This window comes from Notothenia rossii (assembly GCF_949606895.1).
Source record: "Notothenia rossii genome assembly, chromosome: 6".
NCBI lineage: Eukaryota > Metazoa > Chordata > Actinopteri > Perciformes > Nototheniidae > Notothenia > Notothenia rossii.
The window spans coordinates 27,050,326-27,075,421 of NC_136909.1; the positions used below are offsets into that span (position 1 = coordinate 27,050,326).

Genomic DNA, 25,096 nt, shown 5'->3' on the forward strand with positions numbered 1-25,096 from the left:
AACGTCTTTTTTTCACATTCATTTGTCTCCCCTCCCTCAGTTCACAAGTCCAGTCTGTGAGGTTTTACCACCACTCTGCCATACCTAGTGGTAGGGCCGTGTGTGTGTGTACGGACAGGTGTGTGCCCCTTGGGAGTCTGTGTTGGTAACTCAGGGCGTTCTGGAGAACCCAGTGTAGGCTCACCTGGTTGGGGTGGTGTGCTGGGTGTTGGAGTGTGAGGTGTGTGTGGTACAGTCTCTGGAAAAGGGACAAGATTGTGTCTGTTCCGTCTGATGGTGCCTGAAGGCCCGTCCACTATGTATGAACGTGGAGCTGAGTGTGACGAAACCACTGTGCCTTGAGACTTTGTATCTGTAATCCACACTGGCTGACCTGGTGTGAGCTGACTTATATCTCTCACACAGTACCTTTTGTTGAAATGTGCAGTGTCCTTCACCCTCCTCTACCTTTCTTTAGCTGCCACAACAGTGGTGTCTGGAAGCTCTGGGGTGAGTAGAGAGGGATGCTGGGGCACTGGAGTGCGCAGTCTCCTGCCCATGAGGAGCTGGGCAGGACTGTAGCCATTAGCAAGTGGTGTAGCTCTATAGGCCAACAGAGCCAGATACGGATCCTTAGCTTTCTTTAGCAGCTGTTTCACAGTCTGAATGTGACGTTCCGCCTCCCCGTTACTCTGAGCGAACCTAGGGCTACTAGTGACATGTTTGAACCCGTAGGCTACTGCAAAGTCCTTGAACTGTTGACTGGAGTACTGGGGGCCATTGTCACTAAAATAATTCTCTGGGACCCCATGTCTAGAGAATATTGATTTGAGATGCACAATAACATCCTGAGCTCGTGTGGGAGTTAGTTTGGCAATCTCTACATACCTAGAGTAGTAGTCCACTACTAGTAGGTAGTTATCATGGTTGAGTATGAATAAATCAGAACCTACTTTTTTGCCATGGTCTCTCTGGGAGCTCACTGGACATTAATGGCTCCACAGGATTGCCACGCTCTTTGATGCATGTTTTGGCATTTCTCACCAGCTCGTTTAGTTGGCCGCTCAAGCCAGGCCACCATACCGTCTCTCTGGCCCGCTCTCTGCACCTGGTCATCCCCTGATGTCCCTCGTGTAGTGCATCGAGGACAGTGTTGCGCATTGCTGTGGGAATGACAAGTCTGGAGCCCATGAGCAGGAGTCCACTATGTACAGTAAGTACAGCTCTATCAGGCCAGTAAGCTTTAACTGGACCTGTGAGCTGGCTGCGGTCAGGCCATTCTCTCTGACAGTATGACATGACCGAGCAAACACTGTCTTCCTGCAGTCGCTCTCTCAGTTGTGCCATGTATGTTGAGCTGGCGGGCATGCTATTGATGATTTCATCCACATAGATGTCTGTGTCTTCCATTAAGTCGTTAAGTCTGTCAGTTTTGAACTTGAGTTTTGACTGACAGGTGAGCTTGAGAGAGTGTCGGCTGTAAACAGGGCTTTGCCAGGTGTGTGTGAGATTGTGTAACTGTACCTCATGAGTCTGAGTCGAAACCGCTGGATCCTGGGAGGAAGCTCAGTTAGTGCCTGGTGACCTAGCAGGCTGACAAGTGGCTTGTGGTCAGTTTCCATGGCAAAATGTCTCCCAATTAGGAAGTCTCTAAAACGCTCGCACCCCCATGTCAATCCTAGCACCTCCTTCTCCACCTTGGCGTACCTCTGTTCTGTTTCTGTCATAGAGCGCGATGCGTACGCGACTGGTTTCCACTGCTCTCCCTCCTTCTGTAGGAGGACCGCACCCAGTCCGTAGGAAGAGGCATCCGCAAACAGTTTCAGCTCTTTGTTGGGGTCGTAAAGTTTCAGCACTGGAGGTGGTGTGAGATCATTTTTCAGCTGGTCAAACGCTTTCTGTTGTGCACAGCTCCAGAGCCACTGATACTTCTTTGAGAGAAGGTCTCTCAGCGGCTTGTCCTTTTCGGCTAGACCTGGAATGTATTTTCCCAGCTGGTTTAACATTCCCAGGAAGCTGCGAACCTCTCCTGTGTCGGACGGCTCTCTCATGGACATGACAGCCTTTACCTTGTCTGGGTCTGGCTGCACACCGTCAGCTGACAGAATATGACCTAGGAACTTGACTTCACGTTTGCTTAGCTCACACTTCTCCATGTTTAGTGTGACCCCGGCATCTTGGAGCTTGTTGAGGACAATGTGTAGTCTGATGTCGTGCTGCTGTTGATCTCTCCCCCAGATGAGGACATCATCCATGTGACATACAACCCCCTGCAGCCCGTCGATAATCATTGACATGCGCCGCTGAAAATGTTCTGGGGCTGACGCTATGCCGAAGGGCAGTCTGTTAAAGTAAAAGTGCCCAAAGGGAGTTATGAACGTTGTGTACAGTGACGACTCGGTGGATAATGGAATCTGCCAAAATCCTCTGTTGGCATCTAACTTGCTGAAGATCTGGGCTCCTGCCAGAGATCCAATTGTCTGCTCAACTGAAGGCAATATGTATTTCTCTCTGCAAACTGCTTCGTTGAGGCGGGTGAGGTCGACGCAGATGCGCACTGAGCCAGTCTTTGTAGGCACCGGAACCATGCCCGAACACCAGTCGGTGGGCTCTTCAACTCTGGAGATGACCCCAATGTCCTCCATTTTTTTGAGCTCCTCTTTCACTTTGTCGAGTAGAGGGATGGGAACCTGTCTAGGTGTGGCCAGGGAATAGGGAATAGCATCTGGCCTGAGTTTAATAGTGTATGGCTGCTGCATCATACCTAAACCCTGACACAACTTTGGGTAGGACTCTTCCATCTCTGACTTGTCTATGCTGTCTGCTCTGTAGACTAGTTTAAGCTTTACACTTGCTGGTCTGCTTAACAAGGCTACATTTACGTAATTGACAACGTAAACATCCTCCTGTATCACCTGCTCTCCTTTGCATAGTGACTCTCTGTATCTGCCTAAAACAGATAGAAGCATGCGACCTTGGCCAAATAGTGGTCTGTCAGGCTTAGCTAACTGTGTTGCTCTCAGCAATGGCATAGTAGGTCTGGGCTGGAATAACTGAGACATCAGCTCCTGTGTCTATCTTAAACCTTATAGTCAAATCAGCATACCATGGGTCTAAACCTGCATCTACTGAGCCTAGGAACAAGGGAGTGTCATCATCATCATCATCATCATCATCATCATCATCATAGCAACTTTCTGTTTCTACAGCATGTACTGTTTTGGTAGATTTACATACTTTACTGTCATGACCTCTCTTTCCACATGCATGACATGTCACCTCTCTGGCTGGGCACTGTGCATTTGCATGACCAGGGGACTTTCCATATCTGTAGCATGACTGGCGATCAGATGATGGCTTTGGTTTTGTTGATGGGTGCATTGGTTGATGGGGGGACTTTGGGGTGAATGGGTTTTGTCTTCTGCCTTTTGTTACTGCATCAATGTCCATTCTACCCCCTCCTCTGAGGTCTGATTGCTGCCTTTTAATCACTTCGGACTGTCTGGCCATATTGACTGCTTTTTCGAGCGTCAAATCCTTGTCTAACTGCATCCTCTCAGCTAGACTGGTGTCTCTCAACCCCACTGCGAGACGGTCTCTTATTAACTCGTCGCGGAGTGCTCCGTATTTGCAGTTTTCTGCTAGGGCATACAATGCAGTAATTAGACCCTCCAGAAAAACGCGGGCAAAAATCCTTGATTATGCGGGCTAAATTCCTTGATTATGCGGGCTAAAATCCTTGATTATGCGATTAAACATGCGGGGTTTTTATGTGATTTTATGCGGTGAAATTGCGGGAAGTTGCGAAATATGCGGAAAGTTGCGAAATATGCGGAAAGTTGCGAAATATGCTAAATATGCGGGAAAAAAGAATAACAATTTTTTTAAATATTGGGCTGTCTTATTTATTCTCTCTCACAAACAACCTGCCACTAACGTTAAACCCCTTTACTATTCAATTAAACACATTCAATGTTTATTTATTGTAAAAGCAATTGGGCTATTTCAATCTCACACACACACACACACACCCCCCCCCCCCACACACACACTTCTCCGCCTCATTCTGTTTTCATTTACTCGTTCGTTATCTGACCAGCTTTAATCTTGTAGGCTACTCAGTTCGTTTGTAGCCCTCGAAAGGGTTTTGGAGGTTGATGAACGTGGGTTGTTTGGCTTTCTTGTCCGCAGCAGCAGAAAGCATTTTCAAATGTTTGAATGAATCAAAGTGGGTCGTCACCGTCGATTTTCTCTTATGCTCCAACACACAGTTGCACGGGGTGCAGAATAGTTTCCCCCTATAGTTAATAGTTAATGCGGGGATTATGCGGCCTTTTGATAAATATGCGACCTTTTACAAATCTGCGCCATTTTGCTGGTTATGCGGTAAATTCTGCGATCGCATAATCGCATTTTTCTGGAGGCTCTAAGTAATGAAAGCGTCTACAGCACATGTGTCAATAACAAGGCCCGCGGGCCAAACATGGCCCTCTGCAATATTGAATCGGGCCCTCCTGTCAATCCTGGTCATCAATTTAATGTGGCCCGCGAGCTTGTGTCTGTGACAATGCAACGCTGAAACACAAGAGGGCGCTGTCGCACGTCTCACTACGTCAGTAACGGCCGAGTAACCTTCTCTGAAGGTACGCTTTGCAAAGGAGATTGAAAGCTAGCATAAACAAACGATGGCGAAAAAACAAAAAGTAGACAAAGATTATCGACATTTTCAGGAGAGGTGGGAAGCTGAATACCTGTTTTGTGAATTAAAACAAAAGCCAGTGTGTCTCGTATGTCAAGAGTCGCTGGCAGTGTTCAAAGAGTATAACATCCGCAGACACTTCGAAACGAAACATGGCGAGCAATATGCTAACATGTCCATGGAGCAGCGGCTGCAGAAAGCCAAAGACTTGAAACGCAACCTTCAACATCAGCAAAGCATGTTCACCCGCATCAGTAGTGAAAGTGAGGCTGCTACCAAGGCAAGTTTTATTATTGCAGAGGAAATCGCAAAGGCTAGCAAGCCGTTTAGCGAGGGAGAGTTTATTAAAGACTGCCTTGAAAAAGTGTGCAGCGTTGTATGCCCTGACAAGAAGCAGGCATTTTCAAACATCAGCCTGTCCCGTAATACTGTGGCTAGTCGCGTTGATGAACTGGCCTCCGATGTAGAGAGCCAGCTAAAAACAAAAGCCAAGGACTTTATTTCATATTCAGTAGCTGTAGATGAGAGTACAGACAGGACGGACACAGCCCAGCTGTCCATATTCATCGGCGGGGTTGACAGTCAGCTGTCCGTCACTGAGGAACTTTTAGACGTGAAACCGATTCACGGGACAACAACGGGAAAGGATATTTTCACCCAAGTGGAGCAGAGCGTGAACAAGATGGAGCTACCCTGGAGTAAACTTGTTGGACTGACAACGGATGGTGCACCGGCGATGTGGGGGGAAGTTCGGGGTTTGGTCGGTTTGACCCGAAAGGCGATGGGGGACACAGGAGAAAACTTGGTAGTTTACCACTGCATCATCCACCAAGAAGCCCTCTGTGGTAAGGTGTTGGGCATGGAACATGTCATGACTGTTGTGACTAAAACTGTGAACTTTATTCGTGCACGGGGCTTGAATCATCGGCAGTTTAGGGCTCTTTTAGAGGAGGAGAACTCCGTGCAAGAGGATCTGCCCTATCACACAGAGGTGCGCTGGTTGAGTCGGGGGAAAGTGCTGAGGAGGTTTTACGACACCCGCACTGAGATCGCTCGTTTCATGGAAAGCAAACAGAGGCCCGTCCCCGAGCTTGAGGATGAAAAGTGGCTGGGCGACTTGGCGTTTATGTGTGACATTACTGAGCACCTCAATTCACTGAATGTGAAACTCCAGGGAAGAAAGCAGCTGATCACAGAGATGCGGGACTCCGTGAAGGCATTTGAACTGAAACTGCGTCTGTGGGAGGGGCAGATGCGTAGAGGTAATTTGACCCACTTTCCTACCTGTCAAACAATAAGCGCCACCGTCACCATTCCACTCCCGACCCAAGTGTATGCTGACAAACTGAACACACTCAAAGAGGAATTCAGCAGCAGGTTTGCTGATTTTGAATCACAGAAATTCAACATTGACCTGTTCGCAAATCCTTTTGCAATTGATGTCGACACTGCCCCTGAGGACCTGCAATTGGAACTCATTGAACTGCAATGTAACAGCGCTCTGAAGACCCAGTACCAGTCAGTCGGGGCTGCTGAGTTTGCACCTCTCCTCCCTGAATCTGTGCCAGAGTTGCGTCTTCATGCTGCACACATCATGTCCATGTTCGGGAGCACTTACTCGTGCGAACAGATGTTCTCTATAATGAACTTGAATAAGACATCCCACAGATCCCGGATCACTGACCAGCATCTGACGTCGGTATTGAAAGTGGCCACAGCAAAGGACATTAAGCCTAGAATAGATGAGATCATCTGTAAGAAAAGGTGCAGAGTGTCTGGTAAAAGTTAAACTACAATGCATTTCAGATAGGCCTTGTTGCACTGACTATTTTGTGTTATCACAGAAAACATTTGTTGTGTTGAAAGATACAGTAGTAGTCCTAATGGTTTTGTTTAATTGTGAACTATTTTGTTATAAACTGAACCTACTGTAGGCTAGACTGCTAATGTAGTTTGTTTAATTGTGCACTTCTTTTTTTTTTAAAATTATTATTATCTTTAAAAACAGCATTGGTTTTGCACTTGATGCTATTGACAGCACTTTCATCTTATTTTGCTGATATAAAGAATTATCCACAAATATGAAGGGGGAACACACTATTTTTATTTTATTTAATCCACCTGCTAGCCTAGTTCTAAACATATTTGTTATGGTCCTGTCATCCATGTGCCCTCTCCTGGCAGGTTCTCGCCAGTCATGTGTTTGGTTTGATTGTGAATAAACACGCCAGTTTGGCTGCATTGACGTTATCTCTGAGTCATGTATATGAGTTGTAACCATAACAAGAATCACTGTAATGAATGTCATGGCCCCTGATTTTTATGCCGCTCCGCCGTCGTCTAACATCTCGCCGCTTGCAGACGTTAACTTTCCACAACTCTCTTTTCAACTTCAACCTAGCTCTTTACCGCTGCCCACGTTCTGACACCATGTCGTGGTAAGCGTAATGTAATACAGACGGTTTAGAGAATGGTGGTTACTTTATTCAGGCTTGTACTCTCCATGTCATTTGGTAGTAGCATGACCAGTCTTGTCCACATCCGGTCTCATGCATCCTGTTAGCTCTATCACAATAAAAGCATAACAGCTAACACCACAATACCCAACATAATGAAAGAGCTAGGTCGACCGTCAAAGGACATGTACATAGACTGAGAGGAAAGCGTACAGAGAGTTTGTTGGAGGAACACCTCAAGGTTCTTGAATGGTCATCTTGGCTTGGCTCTGCTCACCCTGATGGACTGCTTGGACGAATGTTCAAGGACATACACAAAGCCTTTCCAGTCTCAGTACAATTATTTCTAACCAAATCTTTCATTTATGTCTGTGAACAGCTTTTATGTTTAAATATGTGTATCAGTCATACTAAATACTAAATTTTATTCATGTGGGAATAAAATGTTTTGCTTGGTTCTGTTCTGAAAAATGTGCATTAGGTAAGCGTGAATGTTAGTAACTCATTCATAAATGGATATGTGTATTAAACTTAAAAACAACGCACCCTTTCAGTAGTTATAAATGTTAGTGACTCATCAATAGATGGTGATGTGTTTCACACTTTAAAATAAGGCTCCCTTTTACCAATTATAAATGGTAGTAACTCATTAATGGTGATATGTGTCACACTTTACAAGAAAGCTCCCTTTTACCAATTATAAATGGTAGTAGTTCACAGTTGCCCTGTTTATCTCATGTCTTATAAAAGCTTATTAATGATTTATAAAGTGTTCACAACCTAATTAATAAATGAATTACAAACTATTCGTAAACCCTTTATAAGGGTAGTCTCATTGTAAAGTGGAACCCTGACACCTTGTTTTGTTTGCCTGCCTGACGATGTGTGACCAGACTCCACAGCAATGACAGACACCAACACCTCGTTAGGCCCTTGTTAAGCTTGTTTTCCCTGCTCGTTATGTTTTCTGCTAATGAGGCTGCATGGAGGTGAATGAGACATGGAGGGATGTGTGATTGTGCTCTGCGGCATTCAAATGCAACAAGCTTACACGTGTTTATGGAAGAATAGAGGAAAGATTGAGAAGGTAGACAGTTGATTGAAGACAATGTTCTACGTTTGTCTTTTTGAAGTGTAAAATCCACGTTTTCATGTCTTGTATTCGTGTCCCCTCTTTGTAAAGAGATTCTGAAAGTTTCAGGAAAAAAGATTCACTCACTTTTTGTCGCATTTGTTTACATTTATATATAAACCTGTCTGAAAATGAGCTGATCAGATTTTGGCCACTTTATGATGTCATAACGATTTTTTGGCTTTTGTGACCATTAGCCAATAACCAACCAAGGTAACACCCCCAACCTTATCACCTGAATCTCCTCCTAGAGCACTATTGTGTTATTTTTAACCTGTTAAACCCCATGCCCCCGCCCACAGGGGCACACAACAATATTCACAAAACTGTGTCTCAGTTTCGATAGAGCGGGTCACATATGTCGTCCACACTCACTCCGTTAAATAAGGCTGTTGACACAGCCATACCCCGTGTAGAGTGTGCACGGACCCCCGTGGGGCAGGCTCTCCCCACCTGTCCGTAGGCATGTGAGATGCACTCGCAGAGCCATCCTGCCAGGCGTTTCTTGGACACAAACAGTTGTTCAGTGCGCCTAGTGGCAGCTGTGCGCTCCACATAACATGCTAGCGCGTACCGGGCAGAGGAGGTGCAATTTAGCCTCCCTGGCCTCACCACGGGGTGGAAGATTAAAGCCCCCTAACTGAATAGCCCTTGACCTGAACGAGCTCCTTCAATTATTGGGAACAAAGGAGGGGTTCGGTCTGAGTGTCGCCCCACTATGGTCACCCCGGATCACTAAGCAACTTGGGTGCACCAACAGAGCGGTCAGCTCCGCCACTCTCTTGGCCGAAGTTAAGGCAAGTAACAACGCTGTCTTCCATGACAGTGCTTTCAGGGAGGAGAGCTCCAGAGGCTCAAATGGTTCTGTGACCAGAGCCTCGAGCACCAATGGCAGGTTACACTGGGGGGCGGAGGCGTGCACTACTGGGCGCTGCCTCCTGACCCCCTGTAAAAACCGCGACATAAGCGGCTGACTAAAGGCTGACCTGCCGCCAAATCCCTCATGGCAGGACGAGATGGCTGCTACATACACTTTAAAGTAGCAAGCCCCCTGTCCATCAGTAACTGCAAGTAGGACAGAATAGAGCCCAACGTACACGATAGGGGCTCTAGACTCCCCTCCTCACACCATCACTGGAAGGCCAACCACTTTGGCCTGTAACAGGCTGTGGTGGATCCTGCTCTTGCTGCCTGGATAGTCTGAATAACCTTGTCAGACAGTCAACCCTGTTTCAGCCTGTCCCTCTCAGGAGCCAAGCCTGGAGAGGTTGGCTCAGAGTGGGTAACGCCCCTATTGCACCTGCCTCCTGAGACATCGCCCTCCAGAACTGAGGAATCGCCCAGGGCTGGCCCACCATCATCTGTGTCACCTCTGCGAACCACGGCGCCAAGCGGCAGTCTGGGGCCACTAGAATGACTGACAGACGCTCTCTTCTCACCCTCTCCAGGAGGGGGAGAATGAGGCGTACTGGTGGAAAGGTTCCTTGGCCATGGCTCATGTGCAAATGCGTCCACCCCCAAGGGCGGATTGTCTTGCAGGGCCATGGAAAACCACAGGGTACAGTGGCTGTTGCGCCGGCTGGCGAACAGGTCCAGCTCCGCTCTCCCGGACTGGGCCCAGATCTGCTTCACCACCTCCGGGTGAAGCACCCAATCGCCTGGCCTCTTGACATGAGGTCAGCCCCCCTGTTCTCCATTCCCGGGATGTGGAGGGCCCCTCAGAGACAACACAATCTCTGAAGCCCACAACCACAGGTTCTCTGCTGTGGTCAACAAGGCGGCGGAGCAGACTCCACCCTGCCTGTTGATGTATGCCACTGTGGTGCTGTTGTCGCTCCTCACCAGCCAACACAGTCCCACTCCCTGAAAGTCCAGGAGCGACGCGTCAGGGTCCTATGGCGTGCAGTTGTGACGCGCCGAGTCTCCTTCAGCTTCATACACGGACACAAAGAGCTTTCAACTAATTGCAATGTATTCCCATCAGCGGCGGTATTTGACGCTCAGGGAAGCACCGCATCGGTCCATCTCGGCGGCATTTAAAGGCAATGTGAGCATCCATTCCCATTGGATAACGGAGGATTTTACACCAGGAAGTAAGTATTCTCTTTACTGTCGATTGGTTTTACAGTGATATCTGCACTACTCATCAACTCAAAAACACCAGATTATCCCCTATTCGTTTGAATTGTGTACAATGTTTTTGTATTTTCCTCCTTCGATTCGGAGAAACAAATATATTTTCAGAGTTTAGGATGGCAGAAGACACTGCACTACCCAGAATCCTCAGCTACCATCTGGGACTAAATCATGTGCTTTGCTTGACAAACCCTGTGATTAGTCCTCAAGCTCTGTGATTGGATGTTGGAGTGGCAGTGCGCAAAGTTTACACGGAGCGTCAAACAGCACTTTGAAATGGAATGAATCCCATCAACGGCACACTATTCAAAACAGGAATCGAACGTGTGTGTGTCCCCCCCCCCCTCTTAGGTCACAGGCTCCTCCAAAAGTGCAACACAATAAAACAGAAAAAATAGTAAAGAGTAAAGCAAGCACTGCTGAATAAAGTATGATTTGATCTTTTACGAAACGTTTTTTTTTCATATGGAATGCAGTTGGAGGCCAGAGCTTGAGGACTAACCACGGGGTTTGTCGAGCAAAAGCAAATGGTGTAGTACCAAATGATAGCTGAGGATTCTGGGTAGTGTAGTGTCTTCTGCCATCCTAAACTCCGAAAAAATATTTATTTCTCCGAATCGAAGGGGAAAAATACAAAAGCATTGTACACAATTTAAACCAATCAATGTTGTGTAATTAACAAGGAAAATCTGGTGTTTTTGAGTTGATGAGTAGTGCAGATATCACTGTAAAATCAATCGACAGTAAAGAGAATACTTACTTCCGGGTGTAAAATCCTCCGTTATCCAATGGGAATGGACGCTCACATTGCCTTTTAAATGCCGCCGACACGGACCGATACGGTGCTTCCCTGAGCGTCAAATACCGCCACTGATGGGAATACATTGCAATCAGTTGAAAGCTCTTTGCGTCCGTTTATGAAGCTGACGGAGACTCGGCGCGTCACAACTGCATGCCAAAGGACCCTGACCAAGCGTCGCTCCTGGACGTTCAGGGAGTGAGGCTGTGTTGCACCAGCACATGTTTGCCCTGTATTAAGGGTTTGAAATACTGGAGGACTAACACCACTGCCCGCAGCTCTAGAAGGTTGCTGTGCCGTGTCTCTGTCAGAGACCAGCGACCCCCTATAGCTCTCCCTAGGCAGGTCCCCCGACAACCTCTCACGGATGCGTCTGTGAACACCGTGACGTAGGAGGTTACCCGCCCCAGTGGAGTTCCCCTCCGGAGGCGCTCTGGGTACCCCCAGTAACGGAGGTTGCCCTGTTATGAAAGTTTTTATGCATGTAAACGGTATATGCAGAGTCAAAAACCCTCAAAGTACACCTTGTAACTCTAACACAAAAAAGACCTGTCTATGCTGCCCCAAAACGCCTCGGTGGAAATTTCTCATTTTCCATTTCTCACTTTCCATTGTTTTCTTCCTGGGTTCTCTGACGTGCGAATACCCAAATCCTCACACACCAGGATCCCTTGGCTAACTAACAGGGAGTCCCCATTGACTTGCATAGAGCTCCCTGAACGCTGGTAATAGACGAGATGGGATTGCGGAGAAATGCTCTCCGCAGACCCATTCTCACAGCGTTATAAACCTTTTTCTTCCTCAATATCAAGCCACACTTATTGTTTTTACTTCGGCTGTGAGTGTTTGTGTGTGCTCAGGATGATTTTCGCTGTGTCTCGCTGTATCGCCGACCCGGAAACCACACCAGTAAGCCAGCTCACTGAGCAGCGAGCCTCGCAACGTCCCGACCAATCAGAGCACACTGGGCTCACAGGGAGGGGGGGGGGGGGGGGGGCCAGGAGCTCCAACAAGCCGTTTAGGACAGAGAATGAATACCTGGTGAATACACATACTATACAGAGATGCTGTATGAGAAACCAATGTGATTTTGGTAAATTGCACAATTTAAATCTATTCTAGTAGACCTCAACAATGGAAATATGATCAGTAGAAATGGCCATGACATGGGACCTTTAAAATCATTACAAATTAAACTCTTCAAGCTATAACTGGGTATTTTGGGTATGTGCAGTTGGAGCCCTCTTCTTCAAATCTTTAGGAAAGCTCCACACAGCTTTGACCTTATCAGGAGAGTAATTAGCCCTAAGTTAGGGCCCCTAACTGACAATAGACGAGCGAGAACACCAGGGATGGACAGGTTATTGACAACTTTTACAGAGAGAGGAGACAGCTCCCAGATTAGAGATAAATCTGTCATCTAACAATAATACCTGTCAATCAATGTTACAGTCCCTTCAGACAGCATGTTGTATCTTCATTTGTTGTCGCGTGTAACCTTCACACTAATTTATTATGAAGCATATTTCCACATCCTCTTAGTGTTTCATCTCTCTACATTTGTTTTAACTTAACTTAGTTTCATGAACAGCCTGAACCCCATCACCACACCCATTTAACTGGAATCTGCAGATTAAAATTCTTAATTAAACTATGGCTAATTCACACAGCATGTTAATTTTAAACGAATGAACAACCGTATTCCTCAAACCCATTCATGGCTATTGACTTCCTGTCCACCAGTTGCCCTCTGACTTTTTCTCCCGTCCCATCAGGTCCAGTCACATGACCTGACCGCTCACATGCTCACCTGCTCACCTGCTCACCTGCTGAACATTTTAACTGGCTCGTTTCCATGAAATCCCTTTCAGATTTGTTCTAAGTTACAGACCGTTTGCTTCTACCACATTTGTGTCTACATTAACATTTACCTGATCTTTTGGAATTTGGATTTCATGCCTTGCCATTTGGATTTGTTTGGACTACATTCTCTGTTTTGAATCGTGCATGCCTCATGATTCCTCTACAGGTAAGGTAAGCTTATATATACCTTCACTTTAGCAGATGTCAACAAAGGGCTAGCTCAGTAGCAACTTGAGTGAATGAAGGCTAGTGCAATTTTTCAATGTATTTAAATGTCATTGATCATTGTTATTTACATATAGTCTTTTATTGAGGCAAGCTTGCTTGGATGTCGATGTATATATGTATACATTAAAAGTCAAAGCATGTTCTACAAGTGACCCTTTTTTGCCTGAGTGGCCCTTTTCCACTTGTTCTCCGTTTTTTACGTTCAAATATGTTCCCAAAACTGAGCTTGCTGAAGTTGCAAAGTTGCTTAAGTATAGTTCACCGTATTGACAGTTTGTTGTGGGGTAACTTTAAGCTTCTGTGTTACTGTTCAGCATCCTTCAGAGGTTTGTAATCTTATTGTATAATTGACAAATATCCAGTCGTCTTGTAGTGCATATTGCCCTCTGCTGAAATATATTAGTTGAATGAAAAGCAGATTTTTCATCTAAGTTGGCTAGTGTTCTTGTCGTTTTCCCCAGTAGAAATTAAGAGGAGATAATCATAAAAAGAGTGAACTGCCAGGATTCAATGTTAATCAATGATGCATCTCTTTAAGGGGATGAAATATGAGTTTTACAGGAGAAATAACAAAAGAGAAGGTCTGTGTGATCTGGTTGTCCTTCAGCATTTGTGCCAAGCGTGGCTTTTCATTTGCCTTGTGCATTTTTGATAAGAGTGTGCATTGGCCAACATGCAGAGTTGCCTCTGTGCTGGACTCTATTTGTGCCCTCTTGTAAATGTGTGCTTTTGTGCCTGTTTGCCTGTGCCTCTTTGTGGCATCGGCAAACTGTTTTCATTGGTATTTTGTGTGTGTGTGTTAGAGTGTCACTTTTTCCATGTGCACTGTGTGCCTATGTGTGGGTGAAGCTGAACAAATAAAGCTATTTTCCTCTTTGATTGTGTTCAGTGTCAAGCACTCAGTCTGTAATTAGCACACAGACAGCCATCTGTCCAAACAACCAGTTCAAAACAACTCCTGTCCTGCTCACTTTCACTGCTATCACAGCATCCATCCGCCGATAACTCTCTCTTATTTGCTTGCTTTTCCCCCCATCTGCCTGTCTGCCTCTGTCTCTATTGTTATGCCCTCTATCTCACTCCGTCCCTCTACCTTTTGAGTGTTTGCTTACTTTCTACCTCAATTTGTCAGTCTTTTTCTCTTATTTTCCATCTTTCTCTGTATTGATCCAAAAAGTCTAAAGCAACTTTAACTAAAGCATTGAATCAAAAGTTAGTAGCTCAACCTTTTCTCTCTTGTGATAGTTCAGTGTGCTACAAACTGTCAATACTGGCCAAACTGAGGGTTTGCTAGTTTGTGGCATTTCTTGCTCAGATGATGGAAGTAAATATGTAAAATAAGATGACTATAATAATCTCAGAAGTCCTGGGCATTTTTTGGTTTTCGTCAGCCATCTACATCTCAAGATTCATCAACCGTTCACAATTTTGCGCCATTTTCCAAACATTTTACAGTATCAATTGCTACAGTCGTGGATAGGATATAAGCAAAGGCATAGGCATGCATTTTGAATAAAAGGATCTATCAACTTTCAACTTTTGCCATTCATTCTGTAGGGAAATGTTGCCTGCAGAGTTACTTCTGCTCTTACAGTTGAAGGGTTCCCCACAATCCCATCTTCCTGCTGTGTCTCAGTTACATCAAATACACTGTGTTAACCCCTTAAGGAACAGCACAGCCTAAAATCATAACAACATATAGTTCCTCATCTCTTGAGTGCTATTTATCAGGCTAGACTAGATTGTATTCGTGGGAGACATTTTTCTCTAAACATAATGGAATTACATGCACTCGGCTTGAGGTGCAGACATTTGAGAAATTCTACTCTATTGTCTCTTTCAAAAAATCATGTCCCAGTTATTGAAGAAAATCAACAGACCTTATTGTGAGTAGTTTCTTGTAGGAAAAGTCGGGAAAAGGGGTTTCAATAACTTAATTTTTCATATTAAACAGTTTACTCTTTTTAGTTTTTCAAGGGGTCTGTTAGTTAATTCCTGCTTATTTGTGTTAAGTGTATTTGTTCCTTTTTAAGTGGGTCTGTGACGCCCTTTGACGCAATTAAAGACAAATACCAACAAGTATTCACATGTACAAAATCAGGTGGAGAAGATCAGCAACACTCACTCTAAAAATAGATGTTAAAGAGTATTTTGGTTTTGAAATTATGCTTTTAAAGGGCACTTTAAGTGGATTTATCTCAAACTAGTAGAAGTAGAAAGTAATTTCGGCGCTATCTCCCTTACCATCGTACTCTAATGAATTCAAATAAAACCTTTTTTCTAAGTTTGCTCAACAAGTCTTTTTCATTTTTGCTAGGGCTTTTCAATTATATGCTACATTCTCATTCTGTGATTGCTGCAGCAATTTAATATCTAATCTGAGTGTGGCAGTGAGTCATTGCACGCCATTGTTGAGACAAGTACAACTTAAGTATGTAAAATGTGACTTGAAACTCTGCAAATGGAAATCACAAAAATATCTGTGAGAGAAAATGTGTGCTTCTGCTGCTTCTAATTGCAGACCTTGGTCACACAAACACAGAGACTCGCACACGCTCACATTCACTCGTTCACTGGGGTAATGATCCAATATGACAACATCCTTAATTCAGGGTGTTAGGGCCAAATTGTCTTAGCTGTGAGTGTGCATGTTAGTGTGTTCCTGTGGGGGACAATCACAGCGAAATGAGTGTAATTAAGTTGCCAGTCGCGGCGGGCTTCTGTCGAAAATTAATATTTGCCAGCAGTGTGTGTGTGTTTGTGTCTAGTGTGTGTGTGTGTGTGTGTGTGTGTGTGTGTGTGTGTGTGTGTGTGTGTGTGTGTGTGTGTGTGTGTGTGTGTGTGTGTGTGTGTGTGTGTGTGTGTGTGTGTGTGTGTGTGTGTATTACAATTGATATTAGCATCTTACTGATGAGTCACCTCCCACCCCCTTTCAGGTGGAAAACAGTGAGGCCCCCTGGGTAATCTGCCCACCAAATTGGATGTTTGTTTGAATCGCTTTCCAGCTCAGGATGGTGTGTGTGTGTGTGTGTGTGTGTGTGTGTGTGTGTGTGTGTGTGTGTGTGTGTGTGTGTGTGTGTGTGTGTGTGTGTGTGTGTGTGTGTGTGTGTGTGTGTGTGTGTGTGTGTGTGTGTGTGTGTGTGTGTGTGTGTGTGTGTGTGTGTGTGTGTGTGTTTGTTTTAGAAAGCTATCCAGCTGAATGTGTACATCTGTGATATGTTATAATGTGGGAAATGTCGCTCAGACTCATTCTCCCATTATGTCCCTCAGTCCCCTTTCAAATGTGATGTTCGATTAAGTTTTTATAAGAAAGCCTTAGTCATTTACACTCTTTATTAAAATTATTTTTATTGTATCCGACAGAAACCATATATTCCCTTCGTTTGTCTTTTATTTATCAAACAAAAAAATAAAACTATCAACTTGACTGAATAAAGCCTCAAATCTTCAGTGTCCTTACAACGACAGACTTCAAGTCTTTACTATACAATTTTTGGTCTACAAAGAAACTTATATTCCTTAACTAATTTAGATAAACTGTCAATGTCGAGATTACAGTTAAGCGGTCACGTGACTCACTACCTCCAAACTCCCAACGCTCATTAACAAGGATTATGAACTGATGCTGTAGATATAAAATGAAGCATGATTCTGAATTGCTTGTCTTATCTTTGCCAGTTGAAAAACATTAGCAAACACCTTTAGCAACTAAGCAAGTGTGTGAAGTCTGGGTTCAGCAACATAAAGGAACAGTTCACGTTGAGGTCTAAGTGATGGAGAAAACTGTCATTCATCTATTGTGTAACCTATTTAAAATGACACACATTTCCGCAGTAAATGTGCCCATGGTTTTAACGGACAATAACTTGTGAATAAAGCAGTAGACAGTAGCTAACTTGGACATCAGAGGCTCTTTCAAATATTGAGACATATTGAAGTGCAGACCAGTGTCAGCTTCAAAACTAAACAAATTGAGTAAATTGATTGAATGCTTTTGCATAGAAATGATCTGAAATCATTCACTTATCATTGTAATGTTGTGTTATAGGTTTTGTGTGTACCATGTTTCTTATCGTTCTTACCATACTGTAACCAAAATACTGTGGATTTGAGAACACAACTCGTCGCTGCTGACCTGAATTGTGTTTTGTTGAAGGCAGAGAGCAGACAAAATTGAAAATACTAAAAAAAGATTGAATATTTATTGACGCAAGTCCTACTTGTTGAGTCACACAATTGCATAATTAAAAAGCAGACACCGTCAATCAAGTATGACATGTTTTGTATATTTAAAGATGAGAGAGGTAATAGAAAGAAGACTAATTTTGTAGTGGAGGGTGGTGTTCGGAGGTTTTCCAACAAATAAACAAGATTCAAGAAGGATACACATTGGGAATATCTCTTTATATCCCTCCCTCTGTCAGTGTCAGCATGTCTGCGTTGCTTATGTTTGCACATAAAGCACATGTAAGAAATGGAGAGGGAGAATGTGTTTGTGTGAAGTGATGGGGTGAAGAATGCTTGGGTAATCATCCGGTACTTCTTCTGCCATCTGCTGTGAAACTCTTCTCTTTTTTTGAGGGTTCACTTGTATGCTCGCACATGCATATATAACCACACAGTTGGACAGATAAAGAAGTAAAGGCACAGATTGAAATCAGATACCCACAACACTCATGGTGAATGTCAACATCTGCTGACGGCAGGGCCCGTGAGCATTCCCTAAGACTTAGACTGAGATTTCTTTAAAACAATACCATGAATCTGAAAGGATTGTTCATTGAAGTGTTTAAAAGCTTCTCATAGTGATGTGCTGCTCTGCCCCTCTATGGTGCCGTCAAAATGTGACAACACAAATGCATAAAGAAAGCATGGTGCATGGGAACTGCACAGCCTGGTGGTTTGAGACATCCATGTAAAAGGTCAACCCTTTGGTTCCCAATCAATTAGTGTGATGAGATGCATGAGTTCATGAAAGTTTTTGTCAGAGGAAATGTCTTGTGTGGCGAGGGGTAGGGATGCCCCAATCGCCAATTTTGGGGCCGTTCGCCGGAATCAGTATCGGCCGATACCGATCGCCAATCCGATCGAGTGGGCGGGGCCTATATGGCGATCTTCCATTTAAAGTGATGTTTACAACTCAGTTAAAGGGCCCATGTCATGGCCATTTCTACTGATCATAATTCCATTGTTGAGGTATACTAAAATAGATTTATATTGTGCAATTTTCCAAAATCACATTGGTTTCTCATACAGCATCTCTGTATAGTATGTGTATTCACCGGTATTCACTCACTGTCCTAAACGGCTTGTTGGAGCTCCTGCCCCCCCTCCCTGTGTGCTCTGATTGGTCGGGGCGTTGCGAGGTTCGTTGCTGCGAGGAGCGGACAGGCTTCCGGGTCGGCGATACAGCGGGACAGCACGAAACTCATCCTGAGCACACACAAACACTCACAGCTGAAGTAAAAACAATAAGTGTGGCTTGATATTGAGTAAGAAAAAGGTTTATAACACTGCCAGCATGGGTCTGCGGAGAGCATTTCTCCGCGATCCCAACGTAGTAGCCAGAAAAACGTTTACCCATTTAAACAGTCGTGGTAGATACCTTGTTTGTTTTAAACATCATAAATACACAAACAACAATGAATACATACAGGTTGTTTACACGAATCTCCCGCTGGTCCAAACAAAATAGGAACAGCATCGTTCTTCAGTGCCCTACGCTGTACATATCCGGCATGAATCGCTGAAAGGTTTGGGAAGCTTTGTTTCGTGAAATGCTGGCAGAGGGTGTGTCACAGTGTGTCACAGTACTCAGGAAGTAAACAATGGAAAATGAGAAATCTCCAACGAGGCGTTTTGGGGCAGCATAGACTGTGTTAGAGTTTTACTCGCTACAGGGTGTACTTTGAGGGTTTTTGACTCGGCAGACCGTTAACATGCATACAAAACTTCATAACACACAAGGGGACGGGTAATAACCAGAAAAGCATGACATGGGCCCTTTAATGGGGCTCATTCACTGGCGCTTCCACAAACAACAACCAACATAATTATTACATTAAAATGAAGTACATTATTCAAGTTTAAATTAACTTTGGATAATAACACAGGAGAATTTAGCGGAAGCGCTCTTTTTTTCCTCTCTCCCCCTCTCTCTCTCTCTTGACAGCCTGTCAGTATTGTCTCATGCAGCTCGCTGATCCAGTAACGAGTGACCTGAGTCAGGGCGGACTGGGACAACAAATCAGCCCTGGAATATCACCAGACCTGCCCATGTAAATTTTCAACGGGGGGAGGGGGGGGGGGGGTAGTAGTCTCGCTGCGGGGAAACGGTGGACCTCTGTCGCCTGTCAGCGCATCTTTGATTATGCCGTTTAACCCTTTAATAGCCAGCGCCACCATTTGGTAGAGCACATTTTGTGTCTTGATATCTTGTTGAAACAAAAATAAAAAAGTTTAACTCCATCTGATTCAGCCAGCTCTACCCTTTGGTTGACATGTTATGCACAATACAACCTCTAGATGTCACTGTGGTTCGAACAGAATGCCCTTCAGCTAGCTGAGTTTCAGAGATGTTTTCCAATAAAATATGGTAAATAAATAGCTAGATTCATGGTAATATTGCTAAATCTCGTACTGAGTGAAAATAATGTATATAGCAGCTTTCATGCATGACATTCAGCCCAAAGTTGCACACAGATGAGCAAGTTAGGCCAACACAGGATATAGACATTTGCTGTTAGGCCAGTGGTTTCTTCTTAGGCCAATTCAGCATAAACAGTAAGATGAGCAAGTCTTTTTTTATTATGAAAAACACATTACTTTTTTTCCATATTCTTTTTTTTTACAATTATAATTTCATTTAATTTCAAACCTTTATTTAACGAGATTGGTCCCATTTAGATCATAGATCTCTTTTTCAAGGGAGACCTGCAGCATATACGTTCCACATGAAACATAAAACAATAAAGGACATCATACATTATATTTACAGGATACATTTACATAGTTATAGACATTTACAAGTGCCCATAGTATCAACAAGCATTTCATTTAGCCTAGCTTTAAAAACATGCAGAGGAATGAGATTGCTCAGTTTCAATTCTTGCTGAAGATTGTTCCAAGCAAGTGGAGCTGTGCACATAAAAGCTGTCTTACCTAAGACAGTCCTTGCTCTTGGCACATCTAACAATAATTTATTATATTTTGTGAATATATCTGGTTGTATATATTGCTCATTTCCCATAAAATAACATTTTTTATTTAAGTTTGTGTTTTATTTGAGTTTGATGCATATACTGCACTGTATATGATGATTGTTGAAAATGCACTTTTACCATAAAAGTTGGTAGAGGCTCATAAAAACAAAACTGTGTGGTCAATAAAAAAGAAAATCGTTTGTGGTTATTTGTGTCCCATTTGATAAGAAAACGCAAACAATTTTTTTTCCATAGCTTTTTTCTTGTTCTGGTAGTTAAAGGGTTAAAACACACGCTCCCGGCCGGCACACACAAGGGCGGTGCCGGCCGTGAGCAAGCCGAGCCGGCCGTCAACGGCCCATGATGACCGGCCGTTCTGTGAATTTCCAGATTCTACAGATGGCCTGTCCGCCCCAGTGAAGAATAAATGTATTTATAGCTAGTTTAGCTTGTTCCAGAGGTAGATAAAATAGCTAAGTGTGTTAGGTCTAACTCTGAGTGTGTGTTTTGCTCCGCTCACCAGTCCGTCACAGTGGGCGGAGCTGCAGGATTTCTGCTTCACACACGTTGCATACCGCTATTTTATTGTCCTTTTCGGACACCTTAAAATACTGCCAGACTAGTGAAGCCATTTTGGCGAGCTTGTTTTGCCGCGCACAGATAAAAGTGTCATGTATTTTACGTCATAATTTTACGTCATGCGATCTGCTCTCGCGATTGGCCTTTTTAGAGAGCACCGATCGATCGGCAGAGAGTGAGTATCGTCCGATATCGATCGGCGGCCGATCTATCGGAGCATCGAGGGGCATCTGGAAGAGAATACGTCTCTTCCCATTGACTTGAAAGGGGAACACAATTGGGTTTGACCACGGCTTTATGAATTTTTTCTCACAGGAATTGAGCCGCATTAGAGTTTGCGTTGAAACAATGCACGACCACCTCTGAACTGAAGTATGATTACTGTTCACACCAGGGGTTCAAACTCACCAAAGCTTGATTAAAACGGACAATGTGTTGGCTAGTGAAAGCGCCCTGTGAATCTTGCAGACAAAACATTGGACTGTTACGCAGAAGCTTGCTGTATTCTACTGTCACAAACATCATAAATTGTTGGTGTTTTTTGGACCATTTGTTGAAGCATGCCCATCATACATATAGCAGAGGTCTGATCAGCAAGAGTAAATGAAAAAACTGACGATTGGCACAGCCTTTTAAAATGAATGGGCGGAGTACATTTTGAAGTGGTTCTGATATTGAAATTTCAAACTGGACACCTGTCTCTAGTTGTACTAAGTTGTGTATGTGGGCTGACACACTTGCAAAAACACGTTGTAAAATCTAGCACAGATTGTTAATTACCATTGATAAGTTGGTTTAAAGGCAAATGTGAGAAATGACAAGGTCCATGAACTACACATTGTACAGCTAACCAGGCAAATACATGGTTTTCCATTCATGATTTGAGCTTTATAACAAACATTATGATAGGAATTTGTGTAATTAGCATTTTGTGTATCCCTTTAATCAATTCTAAATAACTCAAAGCGTATACTAGATATATCACTGCAATCATATCTCCTCTAGATGATTTTCTACCCCGTCACTGTGAGAAGCCAGAGGTGTTCTGATTCAAAGCTCTGCTCCTGCCCCACAGTGGTAGGTTGAACTCCCCACTGGCGTCGGGACAGCAGAGTCACTGCATCTTCTGCCAGAGGCTAACAATTCGCTCAACTACTGTAGTGCTAAACATACAGTAAATAATTTGTTAAGGAAGCATGCACTATTTTAAAGAATTTATCTTGTCTTTTTACAAAGTTTGCAGTCTAAACTGCCTTGGACAAATGTTTCTGTAAAGCAGAAAATATAGACCCATATGGCTCAAAAGAAACTGAAGTAAACAAGTCATTTTGACTTGAGTACCTAGATTAAGTTGCTGTCTAATGCTGCATTCTGCTGTACAGTATAATAAGACTTGACTCACTACTTTGATAAAAGATATTGAGTTTAATCAGTTTAAATGTGAGTTCTTTGGTGGACTTGTGTGTTCATTTTGAAAATAAGATAATACAAAAAATAGGTAGGCTGTTACTTTAAGACTAATCCACATACAAATACTGAACAACCTTGGAAAATAACCAATGTTTTTATAAGGCACATTTGTTCATGCTGTCTGTTTCTTTTTCAGAATTGCCATCCTTTGAAATCCCTAGCTTAAAATGCATAGCGCTTTGTGTGAGTGTGAGTTTTGTCTGTGATTTGTTTTGGGTTTTGGGGGAGTGCTTGCCACTGAGTAGTTTCCAGACCTTGGTTCACAAACCTCGATCAGTGCACATATAACTTGGACATGTATGCATAGAAACTAAATCCTTCCAAATCTCACTCTGACTCTATTCTTCTGTCTCCCTCCTCTCATCTCCCCCTTCTTTCCTCCCTAACCCCCTCTCTTTCCCACTTCTTACATTTTTTCTTCTCTTTTGCATCCTTCTCCATTGTGTCCTGATCTTCAACACCCTCTCCTTCTTTCCTTTCCCAATGTTCTCCTCTGTCTTTCTCTTCTCCTGAGTTCCCCCGTTCCTCCCCCCTTCCCTCCCTCTCACACAGTAATTGATGGCGCCCGTAGATGTTATTTCATCCAAAGGGCCCTGTAAACAAAATTATCTCTGACAGAACCAATATGGAAATCCCAGGCAGTGCGGCTACGAGTTATGGACGCAGCATGGTATGTGTGTGTGTGTGCATGCATTAAATAGGAGTGCTTTTGTGCATATGTGTGTTCATGAGTGTGAGTGAGTGCGACTGTGTGTGTTTGCCATTGAGACGGAGAGGTGGTTCTCAGTTCTGCGTAGTCATCAGTGCAGCGTAAAGCGTAAACTCCAGTGCAGCTAGTCATTAAGTGAAATGCTTGTGTGTGTGTGTGGTGGGGAGAGGTCAAGGCCAAATTGGCGTCAAATGGTCTAAATTAGCCCCACTTGTCTCCATTGATTTACGGTGGTCGAGTAAATTGCATCTGTAGTGGGAGAGAAGTGGGGAGGGGCTCGCTCGAGGTTTCCCTGTAATTGATCTCAAGCCGCTGTTGGTGTGTTGGTGGTGACAGGAGCTGTAAAGGAGAGACAAGTGGACCACGCTATCATCGTGTCTGCAACACTTAAATCAAACATTTCTCTACAAATGGCTGAGGGTTACATGTGAAGCACAGAAGGGAGTCAAGGGACCTCCATGCCATTCAAGCAAATATTAGTCTTTGATTACCGTCAGAGAAAAAGCTAGCTTTGAGATAAAAGATCCTTTTATATATTTTGATTATTCAGCGCACAACGACAAGGCAGTTTCAGATGGAAACTGCTTTTTGGCTAAACCATTTTCTTTTCAAATTTCCTTGTACTCTGAGATCAAAGACTATAACTGGCAGCAACACTGCATACATGAAGATGTAGCTATATCCAGAGGATTAGAAGTAAGTTTGGAACCAATGTTTTTTTGGCCAGATTCTCTTGGTATCTGCAAAATCTAAATGGGTAAAATCGTAATTTAATTCTCCTTTCCATCCACAATAACTGCTGAGGTGAGCTAATTAATTCAGTGCACTCCAATTTGCCCGGTAGCCATTTTTTCACTGGACACTCATGTGTAAAGCAGGGCATGTCGGATGAACACATTTTCTCGATTCTAAAAAGGCACAATGGTGATTCAGCTTTTTACTCAACCTGTGGGAAAGCTCTCCATTCTCCAAAAATGCACAAAATAAATACCAAAATCAATACAAGAAGATAATTCACAGATACATGTTTACATTTTCTTTTGTGAACCTTTGAGTGTTTTATAGCTCACAATAGCAACAATGGTGAATAACTGTAAACCAATTTAAGGAATGGATTGGTTTGAAGGGGAACTTACAAAAAGAAAGGAGCGGTGGTGTGACTAAGTACTCAAGTTGAGGGGGGATGAGGGGGGATGGCATCCCCCCTGAAATAAAAACGGTAAAAATCATCCCCCTTTTAAAACTGCCATCCCCCTTTCCATCCCTTATGTCATTTTATCAATGAACGTGGCACTGGTATTACTGCTATTTCAACATTAATTTTGCGTATTTTGAGTCAAATACTGTGGGCGAGGGAGCACGCACACATGCAATGACATTTATTTGTACCAAGTAACCGACGCTATGCTATGCGAGTGCCCTCGAGGGCGCCAGAGCGCCGTGATGCGCCTGTTTGATTGATGCCAGAAGCTGCATAGCAGCACTAGCGCACAGTGTTGCCAACTTGGCGACTTTGTCGTTAAATTTGGCGGCTTTCCAAGCCCTTCGACTACTTATTTTTGTCAAAAGCTACTAACGACTAATCTAACGACTTGTAATGGTGTTAGTAGGGACTTTTCTGGTGTTTGGAGACTTACGTATTGTTCAGCAGTTAACGAGCCGCGGGTGCTGCCGTGGGCCCCTCTGCCCCTGCTCTGCCCTCCCATAGTACTCACAGGCGCTAGTTGCCTCCCGCAGTAGCTCAGCTGCAGTCAGAGCAGAGAGGAGACAGCCACACCGTCCCGCGTCGAGACTGTAAATGAATTGCGCATGCACCAAGCCTTCCTGGTTTTGAGCTGGATTTA

At 43.9% G+C, this 25,096-nt stretch overlaps 2 protein-coding genes across 2 annotated transcripts in view; one reads left to right on the forward strand and one right to left on the reverse strand.

Moving 5' to 3' along the window:
* The window catches only part of LOC307043152 (uncharacterized protein), a 117,826-nt gene that overhangs the window by 52,503 nt on the left and 40,227 nt on the right, over window positions 1–25,096 (reverse strand). The window lies entirely within an intron of this gene.
* LOC307044556 (general transcription factor II-I repeat domain-containing protein 2-like) lies at window positions 4,851–6,467 on the forward strand (the record flags this gene model as incomplete). The annotated part of the gene is made up of 1 exon (XM_079689866.1): window positions 4,851–6,467. The coding sequence occupies one exon, from the start codon at window positions 4,851–4,853 to the stop codon at window positions 6,465–6,467; it is 1,617 nt and encodes a 538-aa protein (XP_079545992.1).